We start from the raw sequence: 14,317 nt of genomic DNA on the forward strand, positions 1-14,317 counted from the left end.
TAGAGAGGTTTTAAGATACACGTTCTTTCTGACGTGATGCGAAAGTTCAGCTCGCGTTATTCGCCTGAGAAACGAAAAACAACGCGAGTGACCTAGTACCTGCAGCTCACGTGAAAATTTGGAGTTTTACGCCAACTTTGACGTGAAATTGCGCGTCGTGTCGGAAATAACGTGCATCTTAACCTCTCTAATGTTAGTAATGATTATCACAACTAAACACGTGAAAAAGAACAAGGACAGATCTACACCGCAGATACTCCGTTTCAAGACGGATGTTATTGTAGTGAGCATACAGATTTATTATTTTCGAGCTGGGAATGTGAACATAGTAAAGACATACGTGATAGTAGATGCAAGAGAGTACAGAAGAAGGGAGGCCGCGGATGAGAACGTAGGAGCATGTATCAACTATCATGCATGCGTAAAATCAGATGGTGGATCAGTCCAGTAATGGCAGTATGTATCAGTAGACATAGCCTTGTGCCATCTCGACACACCAATGAATCGAACATTTCCAGTCACGTGATCATTAGCCATTCATCTAATACTAGAAAATGTTTGTGAGGTACAAGGTGAAGATGCAACAATGGTAAAGACGTGAATGACGTAAAGACGTGGATGGGGGTCCGTTTTCTACCTTATCATGCAATGTCATGCAGTTAGGATGGTGTTGAGCTGCGGACATTCCGCACAATGCACAGAAATATGAACGTGAATCATGCAGGGACAGCCTGGATGTGGGACTAACTCCAGCGGATGGTCTATCAGATAATAATGTGAGGAGATGGCATTGCGTTACCATGCACACGGTTCAAAACGAGCAGCCCGGACGCGCATTCTGGATGGAGACAAGAGCTGGTTTTGTGGTGGAGATTATCATGCTGAAATGCACTGCTTTTCCCATGCTGTGCATACACTCGGTGGCTGTGTTACTCCATCCTCCTGGCCTTTGCTTAGGAGTGTTTCTTCTTGTCGCATAGCTTGGCGACTAGTCTCCGACACGGAATGGTCAGCAGCTGCAGCAGAGTGAAGATGATCGAGAAGGCCACGAACCGCGGTCGCGTGGCCACGTAGAGAACGCCAACGGAGACCGACAGCATAGCGGGCGTGTTGTGCATGATCTGTGTTTGTATAGCAAGAGCCAGGGCCAGCGCTACGCAAATGGTGCTGTGGTTCGTGATATCCACGTAATCCTTGATGAATTCGGGAATCACGAGACGGCTGAGAAACAGTGCCAAGAAGAATTGCACGGCCACGAAAATCAGATGATAGTAGAGATCCTCCAGCATAGGTGACATCCACTCAAACTTGGAGGCAAAGCTATCACTCATAGATTCGGTCGCCCTCGCGGCTGTTTTGGGAGGCGACCCTCTAGCTTGCGTCCTGGGTTTTGCGCTGCCCGATGCCGGCTGAGGGGCTTGGCCCTGCTGCGCCTGTAAACAGAGAGCAGAAAAACTGAATTATCACCTTCAGTACAATAATAGTTCAATCTTGCCTAGTTTGTGAGATATCACCGCCAGGAGGTCGATTTCAGTATTTTGGGATTGGGTGACTGATTGTTGTTAGGACAGCTAGCTGTGGCAGGCCACACGCCTCTCGCTCATCCCACACATACACATACACATACATGTACATGCAGACGTAACTCAACCTTCGGCCATCTAGCCGAGTTTCGACATTGTTAGGTGTCATCAGGCGAGCTCAGAGTGGCCGGACCGGACTGATCGCAATGACGTCCAGCAATACAGTACCTGATACAGTGATACCCGTCTAAGACGACCGCTCAAGGGACCTTCAAAAAGTGGTCTCTGTTACCAGGTGGTCTCCTTATCCAGGGTCATTTGACTGGATATAGCATCCCTCGGTCCTGGTTTCAATGGTCTTCTTGGACAGATGGTCGCCTTATCCGAGTGGTCGCCTTTACAGGTTTTACTGTAATAACAATACATTTGATGACGATAAGAGAGAGTTGATGAGGACCTTGCTCACCAAATCGAGCTCTCGACCACCTCCCGACCCCATGGCTAGAGCTGACTAGGGAGCCCATCAAATACTAGAGACCGCAAGGTGAGTGAAGGGAGACATGAAAAGGAGACCGATTACAGACGCACTGATATACCCAATGACTAAACCTTACACAGTGCAATGGGCACCGACATTTTGGCTGCGATACTGCACTGAACTTACGTCGCCAGTAGGCATGGCGGGTTTCTGTTCTGCCTGCAACATAGTGGTACGATGGTTTGCTCGTGACGTGTGCTTCGTGACTGCGCTAGCGTTCGCCCTCTGTTAGAACCGTGTGTGCCTCTCTCCTCTCCTAGCTCTTCTTCTACCTCTTTCGACGGTGAACCTCTGCTCCGGCCCTGTGCTGCAATACCCAACTCTATCTCAAACTGGGATTGTCTCTCTCACTCAGTATCCCTCACACCAATTCTCCAGCTCATTCAACGCTGCTATTGTCCTGGCGAAATTCTCCACTGACATCGACTGCCCTGCTCAACGCGCTCTAATAGGTATCGTCCAGTCAGGTGTGGTCTTGGCTCTCATACACACTGAACTCCTTTTCACTCTGGATCACCTACGGAAAATATATACTGCAGGACTGATGACCTAACAAGGTCGAAACAGCTAGATGTCCGGAGATTAAGTACTGAAGGAGAAGCAAGTTGCCCGATGGAACAGTGACCCTAGGAAGTGGCAAACGCATCCACGGCATCCTTGATCCCGCAGTGGCTTCCTCGCGAGCACACGGCTTGCAGACGACAGCCCACTCGGAAGCAACATCAGCAATTACTAACTTCTGGACGTGTGTAGGCGCATCAGCATAGACCTCCTACCGGTATAGTACGTCATGTATACCCCGTTAGTGTTCGGGAAACGTCGATAAATGCCCCAATGTTGCAATTCATGACCAGTACTTGCAGCTGGGATGTTCATATTTCCCCTGACATCAGGCCGGTCGGTTGCCTTGTGACGGTGGAAAGCTCAAACGTGGTAGTCGAAACAGCCGCCAGCTCTCCTCTCGCGCTCTGCTATGTGAATAAGTTCCTCTTCATTTCACAGTGTTAAAACACGCGTCGAGCAGCGGAACACCCAATGCATTCGCAGAATTTGTTTAAAGCTAGTGCAGATAGCTGGTATACCACTGTAGGCATTGGCGGATAATGCTCGAAAAGGTGGCAGATTCTGCTCGAAAAGCAGTGAAATTGGCAGAACCATACAAACCTTATGGCGGGCAATTCCTCGAATTCTGCTCCATTTCTTCATCCACATATCAAACATGCATGAAACTTACCAGAAAAGTACTGAATTCTGCCAATTTTTCTCCCGGTATTATCCGCAAAGGCCTATATACCAGGCATGGTGGCAGCCTGACACAAGGGAAACTTCCTATAAGCTGGTTGTGTTCTTCAACACTATTATAATAGTCGGTGGTAACGCGAACGTGTGAACTTTACCTCTATTTTTCAGTGCCGATGGCTTACCTTGTGCTGTGAGGTATCTTTCCGTTTTCTTGCCTCACTCGCCTTCGTCTCGCCCAGCAGAGCCTTTATGGCCGCACTGCTGGTGTCAATATTGACGTCAGCGACGTTGTCACCACCAGTCTGTACGAGCAGGCCAAAATATGTTACACGTACATATACTAGTATGCGCAGGGAGTTTGATAAAGCCGTGCATATATGGGGGGTGTCAGAAGTATCAAAAACGACGAGGGAGTTGCCACCTTTCTCGTCATCAGCAAATATGTAAGTCAGTAATAATAATTGCCCTTCGCAGCTCAACTGAAGTTGAATGGCTATTTCCTTCGAAAACGTGTTTAGAACGAGAGAGAAATACTGACAGAGAAAGAGACAGACAGACAGAGATGGAGAGACACAGATAGAGAGAAAGAGTGAGAGAGGGACAGAAAGCGATAGATTCAGACAGACAGACAGACTGACTGACTGACAGACAGACAAACATACAGAAAGAGAGACGAAAAGACAGACAAAGTGAGCCTGGGTAAGAGAGAGGGGGAACAGACAGATTGTGGTGTTTGTGTGTACCTGGTACCGCTAGCTGACAAAGATTATGAATGTTACAAACATGTGAAAACACATCTCTGGTACATACCCGCTTGGAGGTAACTCTCTTCTTTTTGCCATCTGCATCACTACTTCTACTGCAGATGTTGCTATTCGAGTCGCTCTTCTCGCCGCTGGAGCTCTCACTGCTACTTGAGCTGTCGCCGGCAGTCGTCTTGTCGTCGCTTACAGCGCCCCGGCTCGGTAAGGCATCTCTGCTAGTCGAGGATGCATCACCATCGCCAGTGGCGACATCCCTGCTCTCACCGGCAGCTCCGGGTAGGACGGCTGTTGCAAGTTGAGAGCTGGGAGAAGCTTCGCTAGCTGTAACCATGGCAATATTGCTAGTTACTGGCTCGACTTGGTTCCCTTTGTCTGGATTTCCGGAGGCCTTTGGTGCTGGGCCAGCGGCGAACGATACTGCCTTCGCTGTGGGCTTTAGGGACTGGAGATTAGACAGAGACAACTCAAAAGGTAAATTCACAGAGGCAATTCCGCCTTAATGTATTCATTAATGTGAGGTAATGGTGCAAACAGGAAAATCTGAAGACAAACTTGAATGTCACCACCAGGACTTGAGCGAATGGCCCTCGCTTATGGACAGCGATGCTCTAACCACTAAGCTATGGTGCATTAGAAATGGTCTGAAGTTAATATGAAGCCAGTCCTGCTGCGATTTTCCCCATCACTGTGCAAATAGAATGAACTCATGTCTTCGTGTTGCAAACTTCAAAAGCGTCTTTTCTTGCTTGATTGTACATTTGCACTACTTGAAGTAGACGATGAGATATTTTTTGTTTTCTTCGGACCTTTCTAATTCTGTCAACCGTGACAAAGTCTTCACGCTCATGACAATCTTCGCACACAACTAGCACAGTACATTGTATACGAAACGCTACAGCTCGCCATCACCCTATGGCAGCCTGGATTAGCACTTGTGGACGCCGGTGTATGCAGCTATAATCTTCGGCTTACTCAATGCTCCAGACAGCTACCCGCTTCGACCTTATCAGGTCTCATCAGCGGGGCTCCGTGTGACTTCCCGGTCTATCGTCACCGGGGCTACGAGTATACGATTCCCGGTGTCATGGCTAACTTTGTTATAGGTATTTGTATACGACAGGGAAACAGGCAGCTAGGATAGTGAAGTAGATGATTGAAAGAGCAACAGCACATTGCTTAACAACAACGTATACCTACACGAACTAGAGCACGAGCTGCCATGTTCGAATGGGAATTCCGAATGCAGAACCACTTGCACTGCAAGCACATGCACAGAACGAGCCGGAGCGGCACTGGAGCCTCCAATCCTGTCCTGCTGTCCTTCCCGGCTGATGCTGCTGCCCCAGACACCACTACAACACCTACGAACAATACAGCACGGTCCGTCCTGCCGCAGCAATCCTCCACCACGTCGTGGCAGCTAAATCCTTGTTTCTGCAAGGGACACTAAAGGGGAGACTTTGCAAAAGTTGACAAACAACGTCCAAGGAACACACATCTCTAAATTGTGACATGCGAATCATACAAGGCAGAGTATCCGACTATCCGTGATTTTAATGCAGAGAGGATGTGATTGGCACGATTAGGCCATCGCGTCGATATAGCTGAATAGGTTAGTTGTAGCGCTTACATCCGGCTTTAGAACTAATCACACTTAGTACATGTACATGTACATGTACATGAACATCGATTGTTAGATTGACAGCATATCATGTACATAGATGCATCTAACTAACTTCGGACTTTGCGTGATAGCGTATTGGGCGCTAGTCTAGTGTGAATTTTAAGCACAGATCAGGCGCAGACAGCATCTATTTTGGCAGTTCATGTCGGCTGAGAGGTTGTGTGAGAGTCTTCCAGAGCCCGAAAGATGGGCCGTATTGTGTAATAAGTGTGTTCGACCATGTGAAACGCTCTGACGTGGACATTCATTTCCCTCGTTTCCAGCAGCTCGTTGTTGTAGCCGTGTCAGCTGGAGCTCGCTTCCTGCCACTCACACCATGCCCGCGTGCTAAGAAGAATCGCACTAGCAAGGCCTGCTTCAAATGGCTGACGTATGGTGTGGCAACCGACACACTGGGTGCGCCTGGCCTCCAGCGTTTACCACCAGAGAGAACCCCCGAGTCATCATCGTCATACTACGAGCAGCAAAAAAAAAACTTCAGAGCCTCAACCGTTATGCTAAGGTCTTGGCTTTGAGTGATAACAGTGAGATGTAACGTAAAGCAATGTTTCGTCGGGGCCTCTCCTACATGTACATGTATGTCCTTCACTCCAAAGTATTTTTCATCATCGATACTAATGGGAATGCTCAAGTAAATAATAAAATACAGTACAAAAATGCCTGTAATGGTTCTTTGGGAGTTGCAAGTAACACCGAAACCTTTATATTGTACTTAGAGGAATGCCTTCTCCCCGTGTGTCAAAAACCCTAGGGGCCGATATCGAGATCCTGTCGGGCCCCGTCCGAGGTAAGAGTGTAGACTTGAAACTCCTCGCCAGTGAAAGGCTCCAATGGGAGACGCTTCATGGTTACCCCACTGCGGGCATCCTTGTGTAGTCGATGTTCTATCGAGTACATGATTGTACTGCTGTACATGTTCATACGGAGGAGTCGTAAAAGCCCGGGTTTTCACGTCTCCTCCACACATACCATCACAAAGACAGGCGCATGATTGCGTACACGATTCTGATGTGTTACACGAAGGTCAACCACAACCGGTATGACGATAGCGTATTGCAAACACATCCCAAACGTCTTTCTTGGACGACCTGAGCCCACGATCCGTCCAGCGGCAGGAGAGACAGGACGCACTGCTTATCTCCGCTATCGCCTCAAACGTTCGTAACCACTCGTCGAGTCGACATCGAAGGTGAGTAGACCTACAGGCGTGGAAAGCACGGACAATTCACGCCCCAATCATCAGCGGCTATGTCTCTCTCCTTTCCTGCTCGCACTGAACTCTGCAGGCTACTTTAGCTGTTCACACTCTCTGTCCACTCGAAGCCCGTGAGTATAATAACTATGTCTAGCAGTAGCTGAAAGGCATATCGGTAGGTGCTAGCCGTAAGCTGCCCGCCAGTGAAGTCACAGACTTCGGCGGGAATGAAGCTGTAATTTTGGCACGAAACCCAGAGCTATGGCCCAGCTATATCGCATGGGCAAGACCTAATGCTGGCCTCTAGCCCCGTTCATTTCAGTATTGCATTCAATGACGAAGGAAGGGTGTTGCTCTGCTTGTTCTCTTTCTAGTTCCTCTACACAAAACACTCTCTCGGCATTGGAGAGAGTAAACCTCTTTGTTTCGTTTCCCCTGCGCAGCACAGAACGCATTGACCGTACTCGTAGTTGAAGGTGTAGAGAACCTGCTTGAAGTCTTGAAGAGTCTGAGTCCTGTTCTGGACATTTCAGTGAGCAGCCGCCAGCTTCCTACTTGTAAGTTAGTTATGCTTCCGCCAAGTGCACACCCTCGCAGAGAGCTAGCCTCTGACTTCTGAGGTCAGGTAGTGACATTATCTCAGTGGCCTGCGCTGCAGTGGATGTTACTGCAGGTGTTTTAGTGTTACTCCTGTGAGTCCTGGCCAATGAACAACTGTAGCCACCGCTACTCTACGCCATGGACCAGCCGACAGCAAAATTTAGTCGCAGAATTCGGCCGTTGCGGAGAGCGAGTAGAATTCCGAAGAATAACTTAGCAAAGAAAGAGCGAGTTAACTACCTTCTCCTTTCCGTATGCGTATACTTGGACAAACACTGGCCGAATTCCGTTCAGAATCCTGGATTTTCACGAGTTCATGAATAATGAACGGAACTGGAGGCAAAGCCAAGGTAAGGGCGATGATGCAATGTAGGCAAAGTGACTTTGGTGCAAAAAAATGGACCATGATTGTCTCTGAAGTTATTTAGCTCTCAGGAGAATTTACCGGCATCAGGGTGGAGTTTTTGGATTAGAGAAGAGGCCTTACTTGCACGAAATCAAGCAAATACTGGTTTGCTAGTACATGTACAAGACTGAAGGGCCAAATCACGAAATTTGTTGCATCGTATATCTACTCGGGAGTCGTACTGTGCAAATAACCTACAGGATCATGGAAAGAACTGCGTGAAAAGTGCATACAAATGTGAGATATAGTGCAGAAAACTACAAAAAACGCGGGAAAAAGCGGATTTTGCTGAAAATCGCGGGTTTGGGCCAAAATCGCGAAATTTGTTGCATCCGTGGAATCGCGATTTCCTGGAGGGTCAGCGTTATGCATGCCCCGGCACAAACATGCAAATGCAGGAAGATGTCCGAATAGGCCGAACTCTTTGAAACCCGTTACCACTGTTGCTAATACCCTTGGTTAATGTTTCATGTATCCCTATCTTGGAGCTTGTGGTTTAACCTGATAACTTCACGACACGATGCTGACCCATTGTTCTGGGCACGCCAGAAACGCATAATTGACCTTGCACTCGACAAGCCTGCAAATTGGCACGACACCCTGCTCATTGAGCAGTTAAGTTGGTTTGGACGAGAGCAATTTAGGAAAAATAATGACCTTATGTTCCTGATGCTCGGTGAAGTCCAACCAAAAATGTTTTTTGTGTAATGCAGCGGATTACAGAAGGATAATGCTCGACAAATTGGCAGATTCTGCTCGAAAAGCAGTAAACTTTGGCAGCAAACCTTGCGTCAGCGACTTCCTTGAATTCTGCTCCATTTCTTTATCCACATACTAAACATGCATGAAACATACCAGAAAAAGTACCGAATTCTGCCAATTATTCTGCCGGCACAATCCGCCAAGGACTAGGGGTCAAGTTATTTAGCAGGAAAAGCGAGAACTCAGCTACAATCTACTCGTGCAGTGTAGTTGGGAGTAGGGGGTACATTTTATTTGTCTTCAAGAACGGTCCACTCGCCTCCATTGCGAATCAAAAAAGCAACAACGAACTATAGAGAAAAGGGCAGAGGGCAGCTTTATAAGTCTCGTAGAAAATCCTCTCTGAGAATGAATGTGTTGTTCTAACAGCCAAACTACACATCTCGAAGTCGAGAACAGTGCAAAGTGCCATACTGATGAACACGCCCAATATGCAGCACCGAGGAGATAGGATGTAAATGCACTCCCTGGAGATCAAAGAAGTGTGCTGCATTCGATCCGTTACCAAAGTTCATCCTCAGGCTGCGTTTACACGACAACGATTAAGAACGATTTGCGTTTACACGACAACGAAGTAGGACCTTAACGGAACGAAATCGTTGCGTTTACTACTATCGTTTACACGACAACGCCCGAAAACGATACCTAAACGGAACGAAATGGAAACGCACTTCAAAGTGTTTTGAAACGTTTTCAAAACGTTTTCGGTCTCGTGTAAACGGTGAAAACAGCGAAAACGATTGGAAACGGAGCGCGGTCATGGAAACCATTCCGCGCGTGACAATATTTCGCGGGAAATACCTGACCTTTGCGACCACCAGCACGTTCCAACTCCAACTAACGTGTTACTTCCCGCCCTTGCGCCAAGCCAGCACGTGCTAACTCCAGCCTGATCGCCCGTTTTCCGTTTTCGTGTAAACGGTTCAAAACGATTTGCCGTTCTCGTGTAAACGGTTTGAAAACGATTCGAGGCCAGCCCGTTTTCGCCCCGTTTCGTTCCGTTTCGTTTCGTCTCCGTGTAAACGCAGCCTCAGAAAGGATTTGCTACGAAACTCAATTAGCTTTTCCATACGAATTGAAAATTTGGTTTGAAACAAGGAGTCGTAAAATACCAGCGACTACCTGGTTTCAAACAGCAAGCAAAGATTTTGCACCAATTTTTGTTGCCCATGTCTCGTAGCAAGTCCTTTCTGATGATGGGTTTTAGTAGCAGATCTAATGAAGTAAAATGCCTGCGGTCTCCCACAAGAGTGCAATTGCATTCACACTGACGGCTCAGTGCGCGGATGTAGCCATAGGATATTAGGATGTAAAGAAGGTAGTGTACCGTGCATGGCCCATAGAAAATAGATAACTGTTGCAATCTTGTCTATGAACTCTTGCCAGCCTACATGAACCTGATGAGAAGGCAGTGGTGACATTGCCTTTGGAATTTTGCTGGTCAACAAGACCGTCTCTGAGGGTAATGGTTCATAATAATTCTTACACAAGCGCCGGACGTGAAGGGCTGTGAAGCTGTAACTTCAGGTTTCACGCAATTGAGCAATCCTCGCACAGAGCTGCATTTACTTATTACGGATTTGAGTGTAAGAACAAAAGGTCTGATTGACTATGGCAGCAATATTCTTGATCAAAGTTAGCGATAAAACCTAGTGCTGTTCAATGAAATCCGATGAAACACTATGCACACGTGTTGGCTGTGAGGTGTGCTTTTACCGTATGTCAGCGCCTTTAAAGCCATGGCCTTATATTCGAAACACCGCTGCTTTCCTAGATATTTTAGATGCAAAATGACTCGCCCACTACGCCATGCCATAAAAGTCAAAGTCCACACAGATATTTCAATCTAAATCTACTTGTTCACCCTTCCTGCTGGGCTGTAAGTTTGTTAGCATAGTACTTATTCCTTAATCTTTGCAAAATATACTTCTAATGTCATTTCATTTATGAAGCCCATGGCTTTATAACTGAGACTGGCTTTATAATCGAATATACCGCCATGGCTTTAAAGGTGCGGACATACGGTATGTGGATTTGTGTTCTATAGAAATGCTTTTTGTCTTCAGGGTAAATGTATGCATAGGGGTGTGTGTGGCTTCCTCTCCGAGCGAAGTATCAGGGTAGAACTACATGACCATTGAGTAAGTGGGGAACAAGTGGATGTGTGTGCAGCCTGCCATGTGTGCGCATGGGTATGCGTGTGATCAAGTGTCATGTGGGCGGATAAGAATAGAGCATATGCAAATTCCTGCGTCTATTTCTGTTATGCTGGTGTGTATGCGATTTGTTGTGCAGTGTGTGGGATGGACAAAATTTCATACAAGAGACCCACGTGTGTTCGAAGTATTTTGTATACACAGTGACTGTGATTGGTGGTGGCCATGGTTACACATCATAGCAGGTGTGCACAGCGTCTCTGGGCATGCTATACTGAAGTAATTCATTGTTCTGGGAGGGGATGATGGTTGGGGTTTGGGGTGGACAGATCAGAATTCTTTCAGCTTCTCCTTGCAACACTCTTTCCTTCTTGCACGGGATTGTGGTCGGAGTTTGGGATGGACAAAATTCGACCAGCTTCTCCTTGCAGCACTTGAAACACAAAAAGAGGATATTCTATTGTGCAATGTTCTCAGTCTGAGGAGGCGAGATAGTGATCGGGATTTGGGATGGACTATTATCAGATCTTTCCTGTCCTTCTTGCAGTCTCCCTCCCTGTCCTGTAGAGTGGCAAAGATACAAATGATACAAGGTACTTCGAAGTACAGATGCTTTCAAAGGACACATGAAAAGGAATGCTTTCATCCTGGGTTTCTTTGTCTTTCTTATCAAAAAAAGATTGCATTGTTACCCCTGTCACCTCCTGCATATTCTTCAAAAGTGTTTGATGGAAATATACTTTCGGGCAAGGGAAATACCTCAGTTGAATAAGATTTCCATTATACTGAAGAACATCACAATATTCAAAGCAGAGGTCTGTAGCGACTTTGGCAATACTGGAGGAATTGTGTGATACTCTCTACGTGGAAAGCTCACGCTTTCCCTTGATTTCACTATGTAGGGAGTAAAGAGTTGTGTTTCTTTGCAGGTTTGCCGCCCAGTGGAAGGTTCGATGGACTTCTCGTGTGCTCCTAATCCCTCAAACTGATCATGTCCGGCACCCTAAACTAGCCAAAGTATATAAAGTAAAACCTGTAACTAAAGACCAACCTTGATTAGCGACCAGCCTGGTACTACAGACCACTTTGCCAGGCACGGACGTTCAGCAAAACCTGTAACTAAAGACCAACCTTGATTAGCGACCAGCCTGGTACTACAGACCACTTTGCCAGGCACGGACGGTCTCACATGCATATGTGGTTGTGCGGTGCAAACCTCTAACTATGCACCAAATGCTACTAAAGACAATTTTCTATGGCCCCAAGGGGTGGTCGTTAGTCACAGATTCTACTGTATGTCTCTCTAAAAAGGCAGATATGTTAGACGTGTATTATTCCTATGTCACGGTAGCAAAATTAGACAACCAACTGGCATTGTTTTGCAACGAACATGATTCAACTTTCAAATATTTCTTATTTCTTCCTGTATGTTAACACAGAAGGGTTAGTCCTGTTTTCATACAGTGCTCAAGCTTACTTACAAATACAGTAGAGTGCCGATTTTCCAAACACAGGCTGTTTCCAGGAGGTTCGGAAGAGAAGAATGTTCGGATAAGGGAGCAGTCACACATCTATCTAAACCATGCGTATTCCCGCATGTTATCATCATTTTTCATTCTCTATCTTGACTCCAATCTCCTCCGTTGTAATGCATCTTGTGCTTCGCTTGAATGGTCTCAGATTGGGGAACATCAGTAAAACCCTAAAACAGCTGCTAAATTTTCTATTTTCCGGCCCAACCAGGTGATCCGGATAATTCTTCATCCGGACAGTTGATCATCCGGATAGTTGATGTCCGGATTATCGGCGTTTTACTATAAGGTAGAACTAGCTTTTATTGTAGCTCAATTATTGTGACTTACTGAATGCTCAATGCTATCCCAGGCTGACAATATTTTTTTATTTCTTGTGCCCAGTCCTGAAGTACGCTACCAGTCTGTCCAGCCCTGCCACCATTCCAAAGCAGGACACCACAGTATGATGTATACAAAGGCAATCGTGTAAAAGTATACAAATGTTTTGGTCCAAAGCAGGACTGTCCTGTTCAAAGTAGGATGGTTGGACAGCCTGTGCTGCTGCTCAATTGGTTTGTTCCAGTAATTTGCATTCATTTTAGTAGCAGATTGGCATGTTTATTTATTACTGATGTTCAACAATCATGATCCTGCACTTTTGTATTTGTACTTTTTATTGTTGCACTGAAGTTGTATTCGTAGGTTGACACTTCGTTCAGTGCCTTCTCGCCTTTGGTTATGTAATCTTGTTACCTTTTTTTGCGTTTCCTCTAGTGGTTTTATTGCACTTGTACCTTGATGTTATTTCTAACACCTTTCTATTTACAGTACTTAACTTCAGTTTCTTTGGTTGTATCATTAATTCCGTTTTTTCCCACTGATGATAGGAACAAGAAAATCGATTCTGGGTTTTCAATAATATTTTTAAAATACACAGTAAATACATGTCAAACAAGTAACGTAGTTGCGTGATGTCTGCGGCCTTCATCCTATTCATAGCTATATTAAAACTTGTATTTATGTAGTACAATTTGTTCCCAAAATAACTTCGGGACAGTCTGTTCATGGTTTTCATTTGTATTAGACTCGTTCTCTACACTTGCGATAATTTAGCAGCAATTCTAACGTTGTAGCGTTGTTCTCTTGTAATTATTTAGTGGAACCTGTATTGAGTAACTGAGTTTTATGTTTCGTTACATTGTCGACAGATCTCCTGTGTACCGGTTTTGTGGCACAATGATTATAGCCATTATATTTTGTCGTCTCCATTCTTGTGCAATCATGCATATGTAGGTTGGTTCTCTTCATGTTATTGTGACCAATTTCATAGATGTTGGTTGCCTTGTTGCTTTCTCTCCCCTCTCCTCTCACCCAAGCCATTCTGCATAAGCGAAGCTGTGGACGCAGCATACTGCTGCTACACTTAAACGCGGGAATGCGTATAATAATAATAATAATTCATATTCAACATAAAATTTTCCTGGCTCTTCAAACGACTGCCGATGGAAACAAAATGTAATTATGAAAGGCAACTATGGCAGTTGAGTGGCTGAGTAGGGAAAACCGGAACCCGACTCAATAATTTCTTTCATTCCCAGGAGGCTGCTGCCAAACAGGGTGTCGATTTCACAGTGTGTGAGTAGGTCCGCTGAATGTGGTCAAACGGGTGATCACAGGTGCTACCCCGCATAACACATGCATGCTCTGCAGAGCATGCATAGTGTTACACATACTGAGTAGTGCCCTGCCCGCGCACACGGTACAGTACTGGCTGGGCGGGCACGTGACAGGCATGATGACGTCCGTGCAGCTCTGACAGTGAACGGCTGGAACCCCAGACTAATGGCAGTTATGAATAACCCCTCTTACTATGCAATTATCTGGACTTCACACCAACTCGGGACATAATTGGCCCTACGTATACATTACACAC

At 46.1% G+C, this 14,317-nt stretch overlaps 1 protein-coding gene across 1 annotated transcript; it reads right to left on the bottom strand.

Annotated features, from left to right (window-relative positions):
• Positions 1-8: 8 nt before the first annotated feature.
• On the bottom strand, positions 9-5,650 carry LOC135830008 (uncharacterized). Its single transcript, XM_065342397.1, has 4 exons — positions 5,265-5,650; positions 4,114-4,509; positions 3,486-3,605; positions 9-1,433 (listed from the first exon to the last, which is right to left on the bottom strand). The coding sequence occupies exons 1-4, from the start codon at positions 5,334-5,336 to the stop codon at positions 954-956; spliced, it is 1,068 nt and encodes a 355-aa protein (XP_065198469.1). The 5' UTR covers positions 5,337-5,650; the 3' UTR covers positions 9-953.
• Between the last annotated feature and the right edge of the window lie 8,667 nt (positions 5,651-14,317).

The sequence above is a fragment of the Sycon ciliatum genome, chromosome 13 (assembly GCF_964019385.1).
Source record: "Sycon ciliatum chromosome 13, ocSycCili1.1, whole genome shotgun sequence".
In the NCBI taxonomy this organism is placed as follows: Eukaryota; Metazoa; Porifera; class Calcarea; order Leucosolenida; family Sycettidae; genus Sycon; species Sycon ciliatum.